This window comes from Onychostruthus taczanowskii, unplaced genomic scaffold (genome assembly GCF_017590055.1).
Source record: "Onychostruthus taczanowskii isolate IOZ18803 unplaced genomic scaffold, ASM1759005v1 scaffold103, whole genome shotgun sequence".
Lineage (NCBI taxonomy): Eukaryota > Metazoa > Chordata > Aves > Passeriformes > Passeridae > Onychostruthus > Onychostruthus taczanowskii.
The window spans coordinates 332,175-358,140 of NW_024496858.1; the positions used below are offsets into that span (position 1 = coordinate 332,175).

General features: G+C 39.1%; 1 protein-coding gene across 5 annotated transcripts in view; it reads right to left on the bottom strand.

The window, feature by feature from the left end:
* The window catches only part of ARID4A (AT-rich interaction domain 4A), a 48,524-nt gene extending 22,561 nt beyond the window's left edge, over window positions 1–25,963 (bottom strand). Inside the window, exons 1-12 of one of the 5 annotated variants that reach the window (XM_041413133.1) lie at window positions 25,870–25,963; window positions 25,193–25,254; window positions 24,918–25,099; window positions 23,903–24,013; window positions 21,490–21,555; window positions 20,477–20,567; window positions 10,900–10,979; window positions 10,704–10,798; window positions 9,971–10,103; window positions 8,517–8,596; window positions 6,736–6,812; window positions 5,096–5,262 (exon numbers count right to left, since the gene is read on the bottom strand). In XM_041413133.1, coding sequence (XP_041269067.1) covers window positions 5,096–5,262; window positions 6,736–6,812; window positions 8,517–8,596; window positions 9,971–10,103; window positions 10,704–10,798; window positions 10,900–10,979; window positions 20,477–20,567; window positions 21,490–21,555; window positions 23,903–24,013; window positions 24,918–24,920 — 903 coding nt within the window. In that variant the 5' untranslated portion in view covers window positions 24,921–25,099; window positions 25,193–25,254; window positions 25,870–25,963. The other 4 variants (XM_041413105.1, XM_041413106.1, XM_041413124.1 and 1 more) reach the window with 4 other exon arrangements.
* Between the last annotated feature and the right edge of the window lie 3 nt (window positions 25,964–25,966).

Here is a 25,966-nt window from a genome sequence, read left to right on the forward strand (position 1 = left end):
GCATCTTCCCTTTTCAACAATGTAAAGCAACTGTGACTGATTTTTTTGATGCTGTTGTGATGCAAGAACCTTAAAAAGGTTAAATGAATGCACCCCATTAAACATGCTACACATACATCCTCCAGGTGACTGTCAGAAACAAGCCTTGAAGAAAATCCCTCTTAGCAAACACCTGGAGGTGCCACAACTCCTCCCACAATGAGCCATGGAGACCAGCTAGCTGGAATTTTTCTCTGAAGAAATTCCTTGCCTTTACTGTGGTTTTAAATGAATGTATCTGTTTTAGAAGGGGTACTGAGAAGATATTTGAAATAACTGCACGTTCAGATCTTCATTCTAATGGAATCAGAATGGCTCGCAGGGAGACAGAGCCAAATCCAAAGCAAATATTGCTTACACATCCCCTTGTGAAACAGGGAGTATTTCAGTATTTAAGCTTGAGAATCAAATGTGATGGATCACAGTGGATTCCACAGCTTCTCCTACCAGCATATTTACCTGTCTGGAATCCTTTGCCTCACTACTTTATGTTTAGATTAGATTCTTCTTCCCTGACAGAACAACTTCAAGACAAGCAAATACAGTAGTAGATACAACTTGTTTTGAATAAAATTCAGGTAATGTTCAATATTCCAAAAGCTTTTGTTTCCATGTGGAGATACTGGAGCTAAGATTTTCTCTTTCCTTTTAGCTGCAGTGCATAGACTGCCAAATGTACCCTCCAAACACAGTTGACTATCTTCTTCTGACATGTTGAAAAATGGGTAAGAAGCAAAAGCAATATTCAGATTCTTATCTGGATTCAAATTAATTGAATGATTCTTTTAATTTTCATTCAATAAATAATTTATTTTATAATACCTCTGCTTTTTTTTTCACTTTTTATGAAATGTGTTATTAAAATCTTAATTGCTAATGGAAAATAATCCTGACTTGCACCATGTATCACCAAAATTTCAGCAATTTGAACATGCTGAGTAGCTCTGTGTAATGCAATCCCTGTTAAGAGTCCATGACAAGCAATTTCCACATTGTCCTCCTTCCCAGTCAACTCTGGACCACACAAGTCACTCACCACGGGTGAGGAGGAGGAGCACCAAACCAACCCCATGTTTGTTCCCCCTCTTTAGCTTACAAAAGCCATGTAAAGCCTGGAGACCTGGTGGTACCAATTCTACCACCTCCTGAAGGTGTCACAAAAGGCAACACACTTAGAAACACAGTTTCTATCAAAATAAAGTTGCAGATTTTTAAGCCAGCTACTGGAAAAATGGCAGCATCTAATGACACCAGCTACAGCAGATCTCTCTGCTCCATTATCATTATAAAAGATCCTACTTCAGAAAAACAGGATCTTTTCCATTCCAGAATTAGACTTTTCTGACTGACTTTATCCTGTGATTATATATTAAGTAGGTCTGTGTCCATTTGATTATTTAATGATGGCCTATCATGGCTGGGCAGCAGCTGGACAGGCCTTGTTAGCAAAGCTGCTGTGCAAACCAAAAGATGGGAATGGGGGGGAAATAAAAAGGTATTTTTAATAATCACAATCCCATCTCTAATATATAACCAATTACAGTTCTAAAACAAAAAGCCCACTGATAATGTTCTGGGAGGGGATGGACAGAAGCAATTTTTGACCTTGATTAATAAAAGGAAGCACTATATAAAATGTAAAATTTCAGTAATTCAACATCTGTATTCAAATACCCCCCAAAAAACCCCCAATCACTCACTTGTCGAATCCCTCTGCAGCTAGTATTACTGCCTTTCTAAGGGAAAAAAGCAGAAATTCCTTAAATTCCCTGAATGTTGTCTGTTGCAATATCTAGCACGGCCCACAATTAAAAATATGTATTTTAACAGCTGAACCAGGAATTTGACTTAATGGGTCATCATGTCAGCTCTGCTCTGACATTATCTAAAAAGATTCATATCTACCCTCTGCTACACAGCTTCAGCATGAAGATGCTCACCTTACATTCCTACTCGTCACCTGGAAATAATGGATTCCACAGCTTCTCCTATCAGCACATCCACCTGTCTGGAATCCTTTGCTTCACTATTTTACATTAACATCTTTCTTTAAAAATAATCTCTATTTCTTTTACAGGAATGCCTTTTTTTTTTTTTTTTTTAAATCACCAAGCTTCCCCCTCCCCCTTCTTTGTTTGAAACACACAGCATTTTATGCAATAGCCATGAAAAATGATAATAAAAATGGATACTAGAAAACTAGTACAGCAATCCTTGATTTTCAGTGACTGATACTCTGAAATTTTAACCAGTGTTAATACAGACAGAGCAATACAGCCTGCAACAGTTCACACCCTGCAAAATGTGGCCTATTCAGTCTTTTTCACTGCAAACAGAGGGGAAAAAACCCAGAGGATTTTACATTTCTGCACACATTTATCTCAGGTTTATCTTATCATACCATTATTCTTACACAGACATCTACTCCATTTTCCAAAACACCGATATCTGAGCATAAAACTGCTACCTAAAACCAGATTTTTGTCTTTTTTTTTAAATTTATTTTTACCTGGAAAGATCTCCTCTGGCTGCAAGCTCCACCAGACAGTTCCCAGATCAGAAACCCAAGTGAAACCCCCATCCCCAAGCACCACGCTCACATCACGGATTCAAGCACACGATCCTTACCTAGCAGCTGCATTCTTTCAAACGTAAAATGGTTTTACTTCCTCTCTATCTAATCTGCCCACTGCCTGGACATATTTTCAGCCTGACTTCCAAATACTCGCTCGCGTTCGCTCTCTCTCCCCGCGCGGCGGCCGCGGTTAACCGGCATTACTTACATTCTCTTCCGCACGGAAAAAAAAAAAAAAAAAAATTAAGGAAAAAAAAAAAAAAAAAAAAAAAAAAAAAAAAAACAAAAAAAAACTAATACAACGAACTAGTAAGACTAAGGAGAACGCGAGGCATTAGATGAAAGGCAGAGGAAGGGCCAGCCCATCTCCGAGCCCCCGGCCAGCCCCGGCTCCCGCGGCCGCTCCCCGCGCCTGCGCCGCGCCCGCTCCGGTTGCCCTGGGAACGCCGAGGCCGCCGCCAAGCGCCATCGGCCATTCCGTGTGGGAAGGGAAGGCATGGGGAAAGGGAAGCGGCCTTTGACCTTCCTGCCGACACACACAGGCCGCACCGGGGGTTCGCGGTTCATGTTTTTTGGGGTGTATTGTGAGAACGGCGCGGTGGGGAAACAAATAAATCCCGCAGTGCCTCCTCTCCCGATCCCCCACCTCCGCCCATGCTTCTAAATCCAACATCCAGGTTACACGCAGGGAGCAGAAATAGAAGAATTCTCTAAAAGCAGTTCTGATGACATGAGGAAACTGGCTAACTTCGTGGAAAAGGAGCCACTTGAAATACTCGAATGTAGAAAAAACTGTTATTATGAGAATCATGGAATCGCATTCCATGATCTGGGTTGGAAGGGACCTTAAAGGTTGGAAGGGACCTTGAAGATCACCCAGCTCTAACTCCCTGCATGGGGACACCTTCCACCACAAGAGATTCTTCCAAGCCCTGTCCAACCTGGCCTGGAACAATTCCAGGGATGGAGCAGCCACATCTTCTGTGGGCAACCTGTGCCAGGGCCTCACCAGCCTCACAGCAAAGAATTTCTTCCTGATGTCTAACCTAAACCTCTCAGCCAGTTTAAAGCCATTCCCCCTTGTCCTGTCACTCATGCCCTTATCCAAAGTCCCTCTCCAGCTCTCCTGGGGCTGGAGAAGGTCCAGAAGGGGCTCTCAGGTCTCTCCCAGAGGCTCCTCCAGGTGAAGAGCCCCTGCTCTCCAGCCCTTGGAGCAGTTTCCCGGCAGGTCCCCGCTGTGCTGAGGCCCTGGGGCTGCACAAAGGAGCAGAGCAAAGGGGACAATCCCTTGTGAGGCAGCCCAGGACACGCTCAGTTTCTGAGCCACGAGCGCTCATTGCTGGCCCATATCCAGCCTTTTATCCACGAAAAGCCCCAAGCCCTTCTCCACGGGGCTGCTCTCCATGAATTCCTCTCCCAGTCTGGACAAGCCACAGCACGTCAGACAGAAAGTCCATCCACCACATCATTCTGTGATTCCCAACCTAACAGGCACGAAGGTCTGTCCTGTTCTGCTCCTAAGCAGCATTTATTGCCCTGTGAATCAGCTCATAGTTTCAGTCAACCTCCTGCTTTTGCTTGAAATTTTTGTCTCTTTTTTTAAAATCACACTACTGTTTTCTGAAACAATTTACTTCCATATAACCTAAGCACATGTGAGTTCTACAGTATTTTATTAATAAGTTATAAAACTGTTAATTATTTTTATGAGGTTTTCTAAGGTTAAATTATTTAACTAAGAAATTATATTTACATTATTCTTATTTTTAGTTTAATAATTAGTTATTTGAAGTCCACAATGAGAACTTTTTTGCTTAATTATAAAATGCTAGTTAAATTTATGAAGGATTAGTTTTTAATTTTTTTTTGTTTTATATATATTACTATACTTTAAAACTTGAAATTCTAAGGTTTCCATTTTTCGATATTACAAGTATTTATTTAAATTATATACTCATAATTTTAGTGTTATTAATTAATTTTGGACTCTTTCTCTGTGGCTTCAGGTCAAATGTAGCGTTCTCTTGAGGGTTTGTGTTTTTTAGTATAGAAAGTTTAAAATTCTTAATATCTAGATTTCTGACACATACAAAGAAAAATACAAAAGGAAATTACAAAAGAAAAAAAACAAAGATACTGTATTTAAGGTGGAATTACTATTATTAGGCTCAACAGAAGTTTTTTGGTTTTTCATTTTCTTTTGACCCAGAACCTTTCACTCTTCTCTGCCTTGAATTTATTTTCTGAGATTTGTCTCCAGTTTCCTCAACGGTAACAGGAGACAACTTGCCACTGCTCACAAATCCCAACAGAGACAACTGTAGCAGAGAGAAAATGAGCAGGACTGAAAAGACACTGAAGTGAGCTGAGTCTGAGAACAGTATATTGGAAAGTGCAGGATTTTCAGGCAAGCAAGTCATTAAATTACTCCTGAGAAATGACTGAGATTGTCCAACAATGGCTGAAATTGTCCAGACTCACCGCTACTTCTTCTGTTTTCTCTTCTCTTTTTGGCTCCTCTTCATCAGTTTCTGCAGCAGCTCCATCCTCCTCATCACTGCTGGAGGACTCCAGGATTTCACTGATGTCCATTTTCCAGTTCCGAGGAACTCCCTTGGTGCTGAGAAAGGTGCTTGCCTCCTGTAGCCCTAGAGAGGAAAGGGCCCTGGCTTTACCTCCTCTGCAGCATTCACAGCCACAAAGCATTTCTTGTTTCCTTTTCACCTCCTTGTAAATCACAACACCAACTTAAACACAATGATTCCATCACAAATCAAGCACCATGGCTTACCCTGCTCTTTCCAAAATACGATGTTTTAGGTTTAAAAAAAAAAAAAAAAAAAGGAAAATCAAGGAAAAAAGAGCACTGCCCAAAGAGATTTGACATTAATGTTTGGAACAGAGGGAAAACATGTTAGTGAGCAAAGTGATGGGACAGGCACAAGTTACATTTGTAAAATGGAAATACCTCAAATTCTTTTTCTTTAAGAGGTGCTCCAAGGGTGGAAAACAACAAAGCAAAACAAACCCAGATAACCCCAAAATCTGCCCCTCAGTCACAATAAAGGACTTTAATAAAGGAGCCAGAGAAACACCCAAAAGAAGAACATACTGCAATGAACTGTTCAGTGTTATCAGAGACGAAAACACACCAGTTTTTAACACTGCTGACAGAAAAACCTCCAGACATAGGTCTCAACTCTTTTTTTTTTTTTTTTTGAAACCATAAACCATTAGTACCTTTGGTTCCAAAATATTCTCTTGCAGCAAGGAATGTCACAACCCAATTATGTTCTGCACAGGAAAAAAAAAGTCCCTTTCTTCAATTTATCTCAAACCTGGCATCTGCTATTTTTTTTTGGCTGTTCTACAGTTCTCGTACTGTGAAACAGCTATTAAGAACAAAGTAGAAGAGAAATCATGTAATATTAGACAAATCAATCAAAACCACCTCAACCTTTCCTTTGAAGCATTTAAAATCTTCACTTGTTAAGGAGCTGCTGCACACCTTTACTCAAACCAGATACTGTTGTTGAGTTGGGATTTCTTTGTTGTTGGGTGGAATTTTTAATCCTAATTTTTAATAAATACAATCAAAATATTTCTCCTTAACACATTTCATGTTTTGATGGATTCTGGTATCCATGTCATCTATCCATTCACCTATTCACCTATCCATCCATCCATCCATTTCTGTAATTATATTTTTTAATTAAATATTAATCACACAGTGTTGTTGTTATGATGTTTACACTCTGCTCTCTGGGTATCTTTAAAGTAAATAGAGTGTTTTGAGCAATAGCACAAAATTTTAGCATTAGGAGAGGTAACTGTATATTCCACTGTTCAATGACATGTCAAACAGACTACACTGAAAATATTCTATTCGTTTTCCACAAATTTGGACTGGATCAAAGTAATGAAATAAAAATCAAATAAAGAAGACTTCTACTAGACAAAGCCATATCCAAAGCTTCTCTAACTTCTCCCATTTAAAATTATTTACAAAATATCCAGGAGCAATTATCAGAAATCAACAGGTCATCATTTATCAGCAAATGTTAAAAGAACCTTTGTATGAAATTACTTCACTTAAACACCCAGAATTTATTCTAAATTACCTTTTTTAGGAGAGGACTCTGATTTTGGTAAGTTTTGAAGATCTAGTTCCTTAATGTCTTTTCTTGCTATTGAGTAACTGTAAAAGAATAAGGTTTTGTGATTACATCACAGAAAAGCAAGCATTTGACTTCGAAAAACAGCAATTTCTAACATTTTCAAGAGTTATCATTCACTTGCAAGGTCTTTGCTAACAACTGCCCAAGGCACTTGTTACTGTATGGTCCAAATACAAGAGTAAGTTACTCAGGGTAAGTTTCCAAGCTTTGACATCCAGGCATTAGAGTATCCTTAAGTAACTAAGAAAACTTTGTAATGTCCTTTATTTTAATTGCATAAATTTGCAAAGGTTAAACATGCAGGCAAAAAAAGAGTATTTCTGAACTGATAATATGCACAAGAATCAACAGCTGCTCTCCAAAACAAGGATCTAGCTAAGAGGACAGAAAAGTCCTCTATTTTCAAAATGCCTTTTTACTAGCACAGAACAACAGTGAAGCCAATTCACAGATTTGCATTGATAGACAGTTGATTTTAATTTTTAAATTACAAGAGTGTTCTCAGAGCAAAACATATGGAGGTTGCTCTGTTCCAAAGTCATACTGGATATCCAGTCACTGAGTTACGAGAGAAATCCTAACCAAAATGCAGGGAGAGCCTTACAAGTGAGTTAGTCTAACACATTTTTTTTTCCTTCTTTCATTATTTCAGAAAATCTGGAGTAAAACTCCACAAAACAGAGGCTGTCATTTTCTGAAGTTAAATCTATTAGGCTATGGGGAGGGAACAAAAAAAAAAAATCAGACAGAGCAGATCTAGATGTTTTAGCAGTAACATTCAACCTTCAGCACAGAGCCAGGCTTATCCAGAAGGCTGATGACATATCCACATGAAGAGGCCAAAATGAACCAAGTCTTCAGGTACTTGAAATACATTTCAGTAATCAACTGAAATAACCTACTCAAAATCATGGCTATCAAAAATCAAAAACTGCTCACTTTGAAAGAAAGAGGGTGACAGGTGGCATTTGGCAAGGACTTTTTTAATTCCAATATGTTACCACAGATGCAATGCAATAACAATGAAGAGAAATAAAGGGGAGCAGCCTGTAAAAAAACCCAAAAGCAGTCCTCATGCTCTTATGAACACATTATTCATTATGTAAGACACATCTCTGTCTGTCTCTCCTCCCTCTTCCCTTTGGAGTGGAGGATGGACTAACAGGACTTTTCCTTCTTTTTGAAGGAATATGATTCAGGTTCTGTAAACATTTTCATTAACAATTCTATTTGAATTCTCTCTTCTATTAAAGAAAAAAAAGTAGATTGAACCCTTATAAACTATCTAAACAGCTATGGATATCTGGGCACTGGAGGTAATGAGGCAGATACCAAACTACAACTGACACCCATACAGAAGGTAATTTAAGGCAGTAAGGGAAATAATTAAAACCAAAACTCACTTTAAAGGATAGAAATTACATTAAAAAAAAAGGAAAAACATCCAGGTGTTTACACTTTAAGTTGTTGAGATTTTTACATGAAGATGCACCAGAAACTTTCTTGAGTCAATGAATTCTTATTGCTACACACAATGGAAAGAAGGGTGAGGAAGCACAGGAGGAGTCAGCTGGAAATAGATTGTGAATGCCAAATGTGTCCATCCAGCACTACAGAAAACTGTACCCTCTCCTTTTGGAAGAAATAACATCTTCAGGAGCAATATGTGCTGAGTTTCCCAGTTTCCTCCCACAGATATCTAACCAAAGTGAGCTATCACTTACAATTTGGAATCTGCAAAGGATCGAACTAAACACTGGTCCTTTTTCACGGTGACGTCGTCATTGCAGCTCGGTGACACAACCTGAGGAGTCAAATAAAACATTCCTTTATCCACAAAAACCCAAACCACACACCAAAAAACAAACAGCAAGCTGATCTTGAAAGGAAAGGAAGATAGACTGCAGGAGAACTGCTGTTTTCTGTTTCTTCGATTATATTTCCAGTATTGGGTAAACAAACCTACTTCAATTTATACTACTAAGGCCAACAACAATATATTTCAAGAAGCAATTTATCCCAAACTATTGACTTGTTATGTACAAGCCAAAAAATCTAAAATTTCATTTGAAAACTAATCTGCTGAGGTCACATCACAGGATCCTGTTCATTCACTCTGCTTTTTTAGCTCTTGTTCACACAAAATTTTTTAAAGCATCTATTTAAAAAGTCACAAACCCACTTTTTTTATGATAGCTTCTGATTTTTGGCATTTAAACTGAGACTTAAGTTTGGTTTTTGGTTTGTTTTGTTTACTGAGGTGTGGATAGTATAAACCAACTGTGAAATCCACCACATCCTTCCACAGCAGTATCATCTCTAGGTCTAAAGCAAGTGATAAAAATGCATGTGTAGTATTTGTATTACCACAAATAGAACAAGTGTATGTTTTTCTCTAGAATATATACAAGCAGAAAAAGTTAAATGCAAATATATAACCTCCAAGTACTTAACCTACCAGTTCAGAACCATGTTAAATAAAAACCTGTCATTACTAAAGGGAGCTACAACCAGAACATGCAAAATACCACATTTTAAATTGAGGTACATACAGGTAACTGTTCACCCTACATTACACCATGTCTGAAAATACCATAAAGTTTTCTACAGAAAGCAACTTTTAATATGCACACGTAAACTTTTTGTGTGCATCAATAAGATGCAAAGTGTCTGCCTTTACAATACAGGTCTACTTGAACTTGGATTTATTTAAGGTATATTTATTATCAGCAGTGGCAATGAACAGCTGTATCATTTATTGACAGTCAAATAAAAATAAGCACCAGCATCTGCTCTTGGAGTAACTGACCACTGGTACAAATGCAAGCATCAAAAAAATCTGTATTTCATAAAACTGAAAGTCTAGGGAAAAAGACAATTACATTTTAAAAAAATTCAAATCCCACTGCAATTAAAATTCATAAATTTACGTCCTCTTAAATTGCCTAGGAGTGCAAGTCTTAACATACATTATTTTTAGAAGAAAAGTATCATTACACACTGATCATTTTGTATGCAGTTCTAAAACACTTTAATGCCATGAAACTAACTTACACATAAATGTTAATCTCTGCTTTCCTACTCTTCAGAGATACTGCAAAACACTTGTATTTTTAGCCAACATGAGAGTAGAGCTTAGCCTGACTACATTCACAGCTTTGCTGCAAAAGGAACTCACCAAAGCTGGGTACCAGTCTGCCTTCTCTGAATTGCAAGTCACACTCACAACCTTGCCAAGCAATTCATCGTTGAGGCGCCTCTTATCTTCATCCTCTTCTTCACTACTTTCTTCCTCCTTTTCATCTTCAGTACTGAATTATCAAAATGTATAATATTTTATAGTTTGTCTGAAGTTACTACTTGAAAACCAAAAAGAGCTTACAACAAGATTTTTCTTCCTATTTTGCAAAGCTTCAAAAACAGTTATAATTTTAAGAGCTCAAACTGCTTGAAATACACTTAATATTTAAGTGCATTTACTCAGTAAGAGGAGTTTTGTAGGAATTCTTTCCAAGTAGCAGTATTTTACAACAGCATCATGTTAGAAATGGAGACATGACTCAGGTTTTGATCGTGCACAGACACGAAACAGAGAAAAATGCTCTCTACCCCAAAACAGTAAAAAGCACCTGTTGTTGTTTTTTTTTTTCACTGTGTTCAATATCAAGAAGGTTAAAAAACCCTACATATCAAGAAGGTTAAAAATCCTACATTTACTATTAGATGAAAGAAGCATAAGTGTTCTTAAGGATATTACAGGAAAAAAACCCTTCAGTTTCACAGTATTGCCAGCATATGACCATGTCTATCAGCTCTGCACAAAATTCAGGTGACAGAGCATTCATTCAATGGGACTGCTTCAGTTTTAGCAAAGAACACTAAAGGAAAAGCAGAACACTCCCAACACTCACACAGGAAGAGAAGATCTTCTCCCTCTATTAGATTTCTTCCCAATAACTGGAGTTCCAAAGTGCTCTGGATTGGTTAGTGGCAGTTGATCAAGTGTCTGCATGGAAAAGGGGGAAACAACAATGGTTTGCAATATCTTGTTATTAAAAAATATGAATTAACTATTTGTTTTTAATTCCATGTCCACCATTGTCTTACCTCACTTTCTGCAAAGTGCCTTTCTCCCTTCAAGCATAATGAAGTTCGTCTCAAGGTCCTTTCATCACCATCATCAAAAACTAGGGTGAAGTCAAGAAAACACAGCAGCACAAGCTGATCAGATCTCAATCCCAAGTCTTCTGCTTATCTCACAATCAAGAACATTCTATAAAACATCACTTTCAAGCCTAATTTACTCACTCTTTAGTCCACAAGCAAAAGGAAAGTCAGTATTCAGGATTCAGTCTTGGAATAGATTTTCACAGAGAGATTCAAGCCAGTACAATGTAAGGCTTTGGATGCAAGTCTGAATGTAATTTAGACATTCTTCTTATCAATACAACTGCACATTTCAAACCACAAGCCTGGCTGCACACCAGTTACTATTATCTAGCAATCTCTGGGGTTTGTTTGGTTTTGTGGAGGTTTTTTCCCACCCTATACATTTCTTCCTTACTTATCATTTAATAAATATGGTACCTTTTACTTCTCCTCTTGCTATGAGCAATCCCACAAAAAGATCAATGGAAAGAAAAACAAGTTTCTGCTATACTTTCAATGCCATCTTACAAACAGATCAAGATACTGGAAACTGGCAATTCCAGGTCTGACACTTCATAAGGAATATTTAGTACACATCCTGTTGTGTTATATCTCATTAATTGGCAGTTCCATGAATTTCCATCAATACACAGCAGAAGAAGACTAGAACACTATGAGGCTACTGCAAGCTTTGCCTGAGAATAATCCATTCTTCAGTTTAGATAAAACCTCTTCAGGACAATTTCCTTGAAGAGAAGGAAAGCAAAGTTACCAATTCTCCCTGACTGGAAAGAGCAGAGCCCAGGTGGCTGCAGGCTGGAATCCCAGCCAGGTACAACTTTATTTGTATGGGGTCAAAGTGCAGAACAGAACACTTCTCTATATTTAAACTACTTGAAACTGCCTTTGTGCACTAGAGAAAGAAAGTTTCAAGTGCTGTGCATAGCAGTATGGTAATTTTGGCATACTTATAAAATTAATTAAGCTGGATAAGATAAGCTTTAAGGTTCCTCCATCTTCAAAGTAAATACTGCTGTGGTATGCTCCATATGCTCCACTACCAAATTATTTTAATGGCTTAGAACACTTGTACACACAAAACAATTAACTTTTCCCCCTCTAAAAATCTCAAACTACTAAATTTTCAAGAATAATAATTTTAGGGGACAAATGGCTGGTGACTGGCAACAGGCAATTGGATTAAAAAAACCTAATAGTTGACAATAGCACTAAACTGCTTTTTTTATTTATTATCTCCACAACTGGAAGCTCTATCTCTATCAGTTTATTTGCTTTATCCCTCTACTGGACTAGCTTTAAAGCTAGTCCAGTAGAGGGATAAAGTAAATAAATTGTTCATAAAGCAGATGAATATACCAGTTTTTCATCCTTAAAAGATTAAATGTTATAAATACTGAAGGTTAAGTAAAATGCCCTCAGTAAAATACACTTAAATTAAAGACACATAAGGAAATTATGACAATCAAGAGTAACAATTTATGCTGTGGACATGTACAAAGCACCTGCAACTGCCAGCGTGGCTGCAGAACTTGGAGCAAAACATCCTTGCAGAACAAAGTGTAAAAGAACAGCATAATCAGAAAGATTTCCATATCTACCTAAGTGATCACTTTAATAAATTTCAATAGAGAAAGGAAGCACCATTTGCCATACAAAAATATCAATTATTTGAGTTACTAAGGTGGAGCCAAGTAAGGAGTCTCTCCAATTAATCATGATGCTTGAAGTATTTCATAATTGTAGCTACTTCAAACTTGCTTCTCCTCTAGGGAAAACACTCGACTGTGCCTTACTGAAAGGGCAATCAGAAACTCACACTGATAAACTCAGCACCTTTAAAAATACAAGCATTTCTTAAACTAAATAGGCCTTGTAGTTTCCATCTCACTCTTCAGAAAAATCTGCTACACAAAGTACTGCTCATATTCATGTCACCCTGTGAGTGACTCTTTAATGCTAGTCCTAGAGGATTTAAGGGAATGTCTGTCCAAGGCACAGTATCAAATATTAAGGATTCTGTAAATACAAGCAGTAAGGCAGATGGCACAGTTTTTGGCTATGAGATATTTTGAAGCTGTGATAACAGTCGTGTCAGAAGAACTTAATACACTCTAAGCTGAAAATTCATTTCTCTTTTTAATCTCATGCAGAAGAAAGGTTGTTTAACTCTAGCTAAAATGCCTACAACTAACAATCAAACTAAAAACTTTTAAACTGATGTTGAATAACTTGTATCAATTAGTTCATTCCTTCAACAGGTTATTGCTACAACTCCAAATTTTTCAAAAGCAAAAATCCTAAAGGTTGTGTTTTATAAGGAAGATCCATTGGGCAGGAAACAGGAACAGAAGACAGGGAGACATCTCCCCATCCACACACACACAGTGAAGTCATCAAAGGATGTGTTTACAGTGTCACCATCCTCATCTCTGAAGAGGAAATTACAGTCTGTCTTTCCAAAAAAACAAGGGTGAAAAAGCAGAAGCCCTTGAGGTCCTCCCGTTGCCTCACGGGGCAGTGGGCAGGGGCTTGCTGGGGAAACAAGGTGCAGCAGCTGATTTCTGGGAAGGGAAGGATACAAACTAGCCAGGGAACCGCTCACTGCTGCCGAACAGTCAAGGGAACATCACGGGAAGGAAGGCAAGAAAAGCGACATTTCTGCCGGGCAGAGCCCTTCTTCCAAACGTGTTCCTTAATGAGGAACACTGACAGAAGGGGAAAAGAGATGAGTAAGCAGCACAACCTGGAGGAACAGCCTCTGCCATAATGCTTGGTCTAGTCCCAAGAACTGAGCCCAATATGTTCCATACAGAGCATACTGAAACAGTGACAAGAAAATGGAAATTTTCAGAATTTTGCTGCATCTCGACCTTGTCTATGACAATAGGAAAGAAACAGAATTGGGTTTTTTTGTGTTTGTGGAAATCTACACAACCCTAATCTAGGACAGAAAAATAAAAACAACCTTCCCAGCACTGATCAATACAACACTTTGCAAGAACTTAAAAAAAAAAATTCCTATAAGTTAGTAAATATACAATATATAAAAATAATTATAGTAATATATAATAGTCATATATAAAATTATATAAATATACAATATATAATTTATTGTAAGTTAGTAAAGTTAGTAAAATTTAGGTTTACTTAAAGTTGCAAAAATACAACTTTAAGCTCACTATTGATTAGCTGGTATTCTTCCATTTCCTGTCCATAGCAGACTTGTACACACCATCAGCAAAAATCCACTGACCCTATCTTTAAAATAAGGCTGTCTCAAGTTTGGTTTTCATGTATTTAAATACATAATATTAACCAGTCAACTGATCAAAATCATTTTTAGGAACTGTGAAGAAGCCTGTCACAAAATACTACAGACTAGTTTGACTACATCTTGTTTAGAAATATATATATAGCTGTATGATAAACAGATTTAAGACAGAAAAAACCAACAAACAACAAGACAGAAAAAGGAGAAGAGAGCAGAACTCTAGAGAGAACATGCTCATGGCAGTTAGGAGATGACTTCCACAGAGCCAGCAGTGTTAGCAGGACAAGGCAGTTCTGTGACACAAGTGCACAGGGAAAACAACCCTCAAGGCTGCATCCTGCAAACTTCAAATCCAACAAGCTGTGCTACTGCTGCTGCCCAAACCAAGAGAGATCAGATTCTACACTGCAAGGAAACAATTTTGTCTCGTTTCCCAACCCACTGAGAAACTTTTAAGTCACCAAGACAATGAAATGAAAGTACATACCACAAATTAAAGCTGTTCCAGCGTCACTGTGCACACTGAATTATTCTCTCTGGCTGCTTGGCAGCAGCAATTTATGAACTACAAGAGATGCTGTCTAGGAATATCTTGACTAATGTGTGCAGATTTTGCAGGTATTTGGGGTTCAGCTGTGGAAACAATATAGGAAGTACCAGGAGCTGTGCAGTGCTTGTTGAATGGCCTTGTAGACAAGGGCTGTACTACTGATTCATCACTGTAAAAGGACTTAAGAGCAAGTACTGCACTGTACTGTGCTACTGAGATACCACAAAACTCAAATTTACTATTTTTTAAATGATTTTAAGTGAGTCCAAGTTCCTCTTACAGAAATATATTTGAAATATCCCAGAAAACAAGGAAGTTTGGGTGACCTTTGAGGCTACTCATAGAAAACTATCACCTCAGACAAAAGCCTATTGCCTGAAACTGCTTTTTCTGAAATGTTAATCTTACTATTGTTACACATAAAGAGATTAGAGAAAAAAATCTACCTCCTTGCTTTCCCTAGAGTATTGTTTGTACACAATTTTAAGATATTTTTAACACTCTGTTCACATAGTAACAAAGGTGGTTTCAAAAGCAAAGGTTAGATCCAGTTGATTTGTAACAAGGTTCTACTGTTAAAATACTATTTTTCACGACAAACTCTTGCTCCTCCTTGAAGCTGCTCCCTAAACATGTAAACACAACACAAAGTGCCGTTCTTTTTTTTTCTAGATTCTCCAGAGAGCAACCAACAGGTTTTACGTGGTTTTATGTGCCACAGGTGTACTTACACAACACATCCCATAGAAGGGCTCTGGACAAATCCACAAAATCCTCACAAGCGAGTATTAAAAGAACAAATTTATGGTGGGCGATGGTGGTGGAGAATACCAGCCAAGTGGAGGCCAACACCTGTGGTTCTGGATTCCTGGGTGACACATGCCCAGCACAGAGATGATGCTCCTGCCACGTGGAGCTCAGCAGGATGCTGGGAACAGGTCAAACCAGCCCTGCAGACATGGCCAGTGCCTGGCACACAGCAGGACGCGTGCTGGTCGAGCTTTGAAGGGACAGACCAACAGCTCTCTGGCATGGATGGACTCAGCTGGCTGTGGGGGCAGTAAGAGCTTACAGCTGCAGTGGACCCAAGACCAAGTGGACCCAAGACCAGTATCTCCAAAAAGCATCAGAAGAAAACTTGCTTTAAAATAGGAAAATGTGACTATAAATAGCTCCTGTTAGCAGCCCTGCTCCTGAAGTCCCGGGATATCAATGTTGGTTCATTTGCTGATAAATATTCTCAACATTATGAACTGAAATTTTCAACATCCATGGAACATGCAAGATGACTAAAACCAAGTCCTCAGTATCTTTAATTTCTGTGACCTCACTTCACCACCAACATGAAGTGATGCAGCTGGTGGCTGAGACTACATTTCATACCTAGAACAAGCACCAGGTCTCTAACTCATCTCAGCACACACTTCACTCAGCATTTCCTGGAAACTGCCATCATGACTACATGAGAGGAAGAAGCCACCAGCAGAGCTGTGGGGCTCACTGAGGTGCCTCAGGAGTGTCTGAAAGCCAAAAGTCTCAAGTAAGGGATAAAATCCTAATAACTGACAGCAAGGTCTGCTAGAAACTGCAAATACCTCTCACTGTTTCCCTCTCCTACTTCCTACTCATTTCAGAGGAAACATTACTGAAAGTTCATACATGTTTCTTACTTCTTTCTTTAGAAACACTTTTCCATTAGTCTACCTAGCAAAATACAAGCCTCAATGTATTTGATCTGTTTTTGTTTAAACTTGTTTAAAGTTCTAGAAATTATATTACATAATAAAAATTATTATTATTATACCTAAGCATACACAGATCACTGACCTGAGCTTTTTCAAGGGAGAGATGATATGGGGCAGGCCAGGCCATTCTAACAGCAACTCCTGGATGCTTGCTCAAGTGAAATCCTGTTTCTCACTTTTATATATATATTACATTACTTCTAGTTCTGTGACACAAGAGGTGACACAAAAGTGCTTCCTCAAAGAACATCTGCATAAGGATTTATGTTTTCTGAAATTCTGGTAATGCTTGTAAGACTCCAGGCAGAGTGTGAGAGAAGGAAAATACAACTATGCACTTTGTAAGGTGTGGTCTGGGTTGTGGTTTCTTTGTTTGTCAGTCATTTCAGACATTATTTCAGTATTTACCTGAAGCATTTTACAAGTTAACAGAGAATCAGGTGGATAGTATACTCAGTAAACTGTAGTTCAAACCTTGTTCAGCTAAAGCAGATGTGACAGACCATTTTAGTTCTATGCAATTATCACCTAACAATATATTCAGCACTTCAAAAGCATCAATGCAGTATTTTGTCATTTGTAAATTAAAGAAGTTCAGTTTAGATAACTGCATTCTAAAGAAAAACATCATCAAATCATTGAATCACCTAGTAAAATCATCAGGTCCCACGGAACCATTTGTTAACCAAAGAACTTAAACTCCTATTAGTGTCACATCACTTTGGATTTGAGGAGTGCCTTGTCCAGTGACACTTCCCAGACAGTTTTAAACTTCCACTCCAAACACCTTTTGCCTCTTTACCTGCCCACATTGAAAAGCTGAATTTCAAAGGTAATTTCAGAAGTATTTCCAAATCACAGCTGAAATGTTCAACAGGACTACATGGCTAGATTAGCATCACTGTCGTATAAAAAGAGGTCAAAAAGTGATTCTGTTGAAGCTACAATAAAAATAAAGCCTTGTTTATTCTGGGTACATGAACACCATTAATAGACAGGAGATACTGTTGAAATACACAAACTCATCATCACTGTGGCTCTTGCATTATAGTGGTGGCAAAGTAGCCTATTATAGCAAGCTCAGCACTTCCACTGATTCAATTTATTGACAAAAGCAAAGTTGTTTCAGGTGACTTTTCTCCTTGACATCCCTACATGAAACAGAGAAACTGATATGCAAAAGTGAACATCATCACTTCTTGCTAGATACTCAGGCAGTTTGTTTTGGCATTTTTTACACAGCTGTACTTAATACTCTGAAAATGTTTGCCTGTACATATTCCTGGTTTCACTAGCCAGAGATCAGTTTGCTTTTAGATCACTGAGAAAGAGATGTTAGATAAGAGAGAACAAATAGGGAAATGCACCAACTACTGAAATACAAGCTTTCCCTCGTGCTTTTCATCCCAAAATGTTCAGGAAGGCATCCTGTAAACCTGGAGTCTGGTTAATCCATCTCCTCCTCAGCTCTTCAGCTGTGACTGCATCAGTCAGGGAGGCTGTGGAGCAGCACACCCACCAGCTACTAAAAAGCAACCAATTCAAATGTTTGCTTTACCAGCAACATAAATACACACCTCATATCTATCCAAAACTTTCTGCAAAGACACAATGAAAGCAGCAGGCTGAAGATAAAGCTTATTTTTCACATGTCAATATTCCTGCATTCAAGCTAAAACACTTTCCCAGTTTTAACTACAGAAGAACCACGATGCAAACTTGATGATCTGCTTATTCTGGCCAATGTTACCTGTGTTTCCAACTCCAACAAGCAACCCTCCACACAGAACTAACAAAAATATTCCTAAGATTTAAATCCAACAATTACAAATGTATTCTCTTAGTTAAAGCACCATGTAACAGCTCTGCATGTTCATTTACCATAAAATTATTTAAATCCCCCCCGAGCTCCAAACTTTTACAAAATCCTAGCAGTCATAACACATTTGCATGTGGAAAACATTTTTCTTTTCTCCATTCTGCCTGTCAAAAAATATTATTTGGGGAAAGAAAATTTCAATAGTTAATTAATCCACTGGTTCAAGTTTCTGAGGAACAGCACTTAAATAAATGTGTGAAGTAAAAATCACGACATGCATGATTTCTCTCTTACATAACTGGGGAGAGTTCAACAAGTTGTTAAATATAAACAACAATCCATTAATACAGGGCAGAGCATTTATTCACTGTTCAAATTTCCTGCTCATCAAGTAAAGATTTTTTGGCAGAAATGCACTGCTCAAAAGAAAATGGAAAAAAAAAAAAGAAAGTAAAAAAAAAAAAAAGAAAACACAGACAAAACTCATCCCCCAAACAAAGGATTTAAAGTTCACATGTCAAATGTAAGAAGACAAATGTCTTCTGGCTGAAATTCAAACAGAATTAGCTGAAAGTGCTACTTGAAAACTGAAATCAGTTGGGAGTTCTACAATTAAAATGTTAACTCATAAACCATGAAATTGTGCAAGACTGTGTTTCTTATCACTTCTGTAATAGAATGGTGAACCTCTGAAAATCTATAAAGAGAAGTTAAAGGTCCTGTGTTCTACCTCAAGTATGTCACACCACAGTACTAAACTAAGCAGATTTTAAATCTTCTGCACTCCAAAATCCTGCCTTTCCTCCCTGACCTGACAACCACTACAATTTTACAGCAATGTTATAATCCTGAAGAAATAGGCATAGAACAGTGAGCTTTGTCAACCAGCTTAAAGCACTCACTAACAATAATAATCATAAAGCGATAAATCCTTCCAAATTATCTGCAGAGCTTTGTCCTCATCCCAGCAAAGACAACAGAACCTCACCTTCTGCAAAAGAAATGCTGAATTACTGAAAACAGCTTATTTAAATCTTAAAAAGGGGTTAATGAACCAAAATGATTAAGAGTTCATGGGACAGAGGACTCCTCAAGAGAGGATGGAAGAATATGAAGTAAAACTGAATAGATTTGGTACCCAAGGCAGCTAATGAGAAACACAGAGTTTAAATTTACAAGTCCTGATCTCCAAAGCAATGCCCAAGAGCTGCATGTACAGGACAATTAACAAGAGCATGTTCCTTCTAGGCAACTATTAGGGAATAGAAAGCTCCACTGCTGTAAGAAAGTTGTGCAAAAAAAGGATGGACGCTTGCAAAGCCCTCTGATTCAAATACTGTCCTTTTATATTTGCTTCTGTACTATTACTTGAATGTTCCTGAGTTCTGTCATTCTGTTCTTAAAGCTGTTTCAGAAAATCCTGGAGATCAGAATTATTGAAAATAAGGAAACTTGTCTTACAATGAATTCTTGTTCAACACTGACATTTCGCTGACCCTGCATTCTGAACTTTCTATTTCAACCACTTAACACCACATGAGCCTCCAACATGAGGAGAAAAGTAGTTTTCTATTTTACTTTAGATCATTATTTGAAAATTTTATTGAAGGAAACAGCTATTCACATTATAAATGAATGTCTCCTCTTTTCTTTTTATTGTGTGGTATGTAATTCTTCTCTTAAAAAGAAATAGATTCTGTCTTCTATCCATGTTTTCCTTGTGTACAAGCTTGCACACAGTGCAAGGAGGCTCATATATTTCAATCATTCATTTCATGCCACTGATTTTCAGCTGGAAGAATGATTTTACAAGGTTTATGTCTTAAAATCTGCAAAAATTATTCTGAATTTCACTGAGTGCAACCACTATCATTACAGGTACATTGTGTCAAATAAAACTTGACTATCCAGCCTTGCAATTACCTGTGCAAAAGCCTCCCTGAACAACAATTAATTATTATCCTGCTTGAAATGGAAAAGGAATCAAGATGTGGACAAGTTTAAAAAAAGTCCTCTCCAAAAACTATCTTAGATTGTCCAAAACAAGACGTAATTACTGACACTGAACAATATATTTCTAATTGTAGGTAACAAAGATTACAGCCCATAAATGAAACGTGGCCACTCACCTACAGTGTACCAACTGGCATCTGTCAGCTTGCTGATAACTGCTTCCTGAAAAGATCCATCGGGCATTTTGGTTTCAACCATTGCTCCAACCTGCAACAAGGAGCAGCTCAAGGTTACCTGGAAGCCCACACTCAGAAAATTGATAGAAACACATTGATCCTCCCAGCAAGCCAGATTTACTTTTTAAGACTCCATTTAGCTAAATGCTGCTTTGAAAGTTTAGTTACTGTAAGACCCTGTTTGGTTACAGGTAAGAACAAAGGTCCTTCAGCAGGAAGGCTGAACTACAAGTAGACACAAAAGCACTGAGAAACTCAGAACATCTAAATTCAGCATGACTTCATCATCTCAAGAAATAAAAAGCCAACAGAAAACAAATATCCAAAGTCATTAATTCATTAGTGATAATCATTCAATTACTAGTATTTCTAATACTTTAAACACAGTTCTACTGTCAGAATTTCAGTAGCAGCCTTGGTGTTCCTGCAGGAGCAACACAGAAAAGACAAACACAAGCAAGATGACCCTCTCTGGAGAACTCTATTTGCATTCAGTGCTTATAACACAGCTCTGCATTTTAGCATACAACTGTTACACAGAATGAAAATACAAACACCTTTTTATACAAAATACATCAACTATTCTAAAACACTGAGTAATTGTATTTACTCTTGTCTAATGGGCTTGAACATGGATTGGCACTCAAGTTGTTAATTACTTCTGAGAAGTTTCAACATTTCATTATTTATAAGAAGTTTTGCATTTTATGAGAAGATACAAAAATCCCTGTGCAGGCAAAACTGTGTATCAAGTACAAAACACAGAGAAGCATAAACAGCTACAAAAATTAAGACTAACTTTTGCCTCAGATTTGATTCCATCAAATCTGTGTGATGAGCCTCCTTCTGTTGATTTCAATCGTGAAGAACAGGTACCCACCCAAACAACTTCAACATTTAAGAGTTTTAGGACATTTATGTGATTACCAAAAGAAGACATGCAATATACATACTCTTAGAGGTCCTTTCACTTGGTCATCCTGCACTAACTGAGTTGAGTTATCCCCCTTCAAGACCACCTGAAAGATATGCATGAACGTTTTAATACACAGCTGATTTCTTAATAGCACACAAAAAACACAAGAAAATGTGTGTGTGTGTATATATATATATATACACATAAAGATCTTATTATCCACATTAACATTATCAATTAAACTCAAATGTTACTCAACAGAAAACATCTGGCATGGCCAATTTTACTGACAGGAAGCCCCAAGTATCACATTTAATTTTTCATCTGAAACATCATAATTAAAGAACAAGGCAAATCAAACACCAGTCATTCCAAAGCAAAGAAAATACATTTTTAGGTGAGTTTAGAATTTGACACAATCCAGGGCAAACCTGGAATGGGGCTTCCAGATGAGAAGAGTAAGCAGTGGTATTTTTTTCTCACTGATTCAACTGTGGCATTTCACTGACAACACTTTCAATACTAAACTACAACAAAAATAAGAATCTCTCTTTATTAAAAATGTATCAAAAAATCACCAAACTGGCTGTGATAACAGCACTTCTGCCACCTTGAACAAGTTCATATGGCAAAGATGTGGAACACCACCCACGTGATGAAAACAGGGATTAGTTACAGTGTAAGTAAACCCTGCTTCTCCCTTTAAAAACCTACATTCTAGAAGGGAACAGTGAGGAAACTGTGTGCACATCAGCCTATGCAGTTTCATTTTAAAAAACCCAAAATTTCTATTTGTTTTCTGGAATCAAAAGCTCCAGAAGCTTGCTTTGATAATGATATCCACTCTTCTGGCTCCCCCAATTATTCTCCAAGCACAGACTGTAGCTGCATTTACAAACACAACACCAGTGGAATGCAGAAACAGCAGCGGTATTAACACACATCCAGGTTAAAAATGCACTTTATGCTGATACAAAATTTAAAATAAAAATTGCAGAGGGATGAATACAGGTAATCCTGCTGCTAAGGAAAAGGCTACCGGACGTTTTGGACTTTTTGCACTCTTGGCAAGCGTGCCAGGGTGTGCCTACACACTCTTAATTACAGTATCAGGCTTAGCTTGTTAAAACTTCTATTGTTATAATATAATTGAGAGCCAGCGACAGGAATTTCCACCAAGTCACAGCAGCCTCATGTAATTCCACATCTTATCGTGGAGTAATAAAGCATCTGATTCTAATGAGAAAAAGAAACTCCTACCTATTAACAGGCTAAATACTCTACCAGACCAAAGATGCAGACAAAATCAAGCTTGTCAGACTTGCACGCTGCTTCCTACAGAGCTTCTCATTAACACACATTTCAAAGAACACCACAAGTTTCCCTAAGTACTTATTAAGAACAAGCAAAAGACTCCAGTATCTGAATTAGATTTTCTTCTATTGATGAAAAGCACTCTGATAAAGTGATATGATCTATATATGTAACTGAAGAGGCTGAGGGCTGTTCTACTTGATCTAAGCATTAAAGCACACAAAAGCTTGGATGTATAGTTGCAAAAAGCAGCTTTCACCTCAATTTGTTGGGGATTTTGGGTCACTAATGACTTATTTACATATCTTGGACAGCAGGCACAAAAGTAGGAAGTAGGAAGACTTTAACAGGACAAAGAAGAACAACAACTTCTGTATTTACTTTCAGTTTTAACTTGCATTTAACAATGTTTTATTCTTATTCTCAAATAGTGGCATTTACAACAGTATTGCAACATCAAAATGACAACTTTGTCTTTTGGTTGTTTTTCCAAAAGCCCTGCAAATGTGAATGAATACTATGTGCCAATGCTATCCATGCACAGAAATTCAGCTACAGCCAGGGCGTGCTGCTTTAGAGCTGCATCAAGATACTCAAAACTTAAATATTACCCTAGGCATTGCTAAAAACCTGGCCTAAGAAACAAATTATTGCCATCTCTCTTGCTGTTGACTTATTTTTGCATTGCCTTTTCAGTTCCAAACTGTAAAAGTGAGAGTGTCAGTTGGTATGAAATGGAACTTTTGCTTCTGAAGAGGTTGCTCTTATTCCTTATTATTCATGAAAAGGCATAATCCTGTATTTGTGACATCAAAACTTATTGCTGGGAAACTGATGCATTCAAAAACAGAAGACAAATGCAGTCAGGAAAAAAGAAGCAAGAAAGCTCATTTTTGTTCCAGCATCCCACTAAAAAATGTAATAAAAAAAATTTTCCCCCAAAATAAAGAAAAAAAACCAAAAAAACAACTCGTCCCAAACCAAACAACCGAATATGAAAAAAACCACATTTAAGTGTTGTTTAAAATTCATCCAGTGAAGTGATGAACATTTTCTAATCTTCAGGAGTAGGATGTCCTGTGAGAGCCCTTTCAGCACAATGCTTTACCAAAACCAGCAGCAGCCTCAGCACTCACCTTGACTTTCACAAGCCTCTTCACTGTCTTGATCTTTGCCTCGCAGAAGGCACCACGGTACTTGGCACTGACATCAGTCCCCACTGTCAGGTAGGCAGGCTCATCTGCTGCCTGCAGGGGAACAAAATCACAAAAACAAACTTTAGCTCTTACTTACAGTTACAGCTGCATCACTGGGTATTTCATTTTGCACCTAGGCTTTTAGACCTGTTGGCTTTTTAATGGAGAAATTGTCTGTCCTTGAGATTGCCATCGCAGAGGTCTTCAAAAGGGGAAAAAAAAAACCCAACAAACAAGTTACAGGAAGTTTTGGTTTGTCACTGATGTTGACACACACCTCCTGTCAAATCATTGTCAGCCTCTCCCAGAAATGTTTTTGAGTGTATTCATTGATACTTGGGACATCTGCTTATAAAAGGGCAACAAAGTAGAGGAGCAACTATCAATTCAAGTAGGTTCTACACAAAAAGGCAACAGACAGCTGTTATTTTTCCAGCTATAAGCAATCCAATGACACTGATTATTTAAAACGTTTGAGATTGGTGTCATCCCTACACTTACAATTAAGTCTATAACATTCTATATATAGGATTTCTTTCCTGGTGACTAAAAGGAGACCTCTAGAGAAATCTGTTGCAATCTTTCAAACAGCTCTTAACAATTATTTTTCTTTCCTGGAATGCCTTTATTAAAACTTAATTGCCAGTGCATTTTTAAAGAGAAATACTCATCACGTTTTCCTTAACCTGGACTTTAATACTCAACATTTCACTTCACTGTGCTCATTACAACTGATAAACAAGGACAAAATAACCACATTGAAAAGACAGGAAATGGGTGCAGAATCTAAAATAGAATAGGATATCTAGGGGGTTTTTTTAATAACTTGATATTTCATTCAACTCTGAAGAGAAAAGGAAAAGTTTTGTAAATTATACTGCAATTGTTGAGCCTTTGTACTGAGCAAACCGGCAACAGCAAAGGCGGGACAAAAGCTGTGGTTTTGCAAACTTGCCATAGCAGCTGCTGATACAGGAAGCGTTTAAAGACGGGAGCCCGAAGGACAACAACAACTCAGAGGCGATGAGGATGTTCCGAGCGCTCCTGCACGGCGGTGAGAGCTTTAAATCACCTGCACCTCGCCGGGGAGCAGGAACAGCACTCACAGCACGCACCGAACCCCGCGTTCTCCCACTGCTGCCGTGCCCAGACGGAGAGCGATTAAAAATGAAATCTCCAGAGCGGCGGGCGAACAGGGCGGCGATCCCCGCTCCCGCCGGAGCCGCCTACCTTCATCTTTAAGGGTTATGTGAGCGATTCCAGCTCCAGGACGTCTCCTCGCACGGGCAACACTGCAAAACAAGAGCGGGGGAGGCTGAGGGCTGAGCGCGGGGCTCCCCGCGAGGGGCGGCGGGGGGAGCCCGGGGAAGGCGGAGGGAGGGACGCAGGGAAGGAGCCGCCGCCCGTCCCGGCCGCGCCGAGGGAGCGCGGCCGCCGCTTCCCGCCGGGCGGCCCCGCGCTCGGTGTGTGTCACGTCGCCATTTGCTCCGCGGGGCTCAGGGGCCGCCGCCCCCCACCCGCCCCGGCCCCCTCTCAACTTTCCGCGGCCCCGCCGGGCCCCTTCTTCCTCCCGGACTTGTGCCTCCCGGCCCCCGGGGCAGCGCCGCAGCCCCCCGGCCCAGGGAGCGCGGGGGCCGATCCCGGGGATACCGGGACAGAGTTGGGGGGTCCCGGTCCCGGGGGTCCCGGTCCGTGAGGGGGGCGGCGCGCGCGCCCGTGCGCTCCCACAGGGCGGGGGAGGGGGGGCGGGGGGGGGTTTAAAGCGCAGCTCCCGGAGCCGCTTCGCGTCCCCTCCCCCGGGACGGCGGCGCGGCAGCCGCAACTCCGCCACCACCGCCAGCTCCTCTTCCTCCTTCTCTCCTTCCTCCTCTCTCCCCTCCTCCTCCTCCTCGCGCGTCCCTTCCTACCTGCGAACTCCTCGTTCCGCAGCCCCCGCGCCGCCCGGGCCCCTCCGCAGACGGCGGCGGCCCCGGCTGAGCGCGGCCCCCGCTCCGCCCCCCCTCT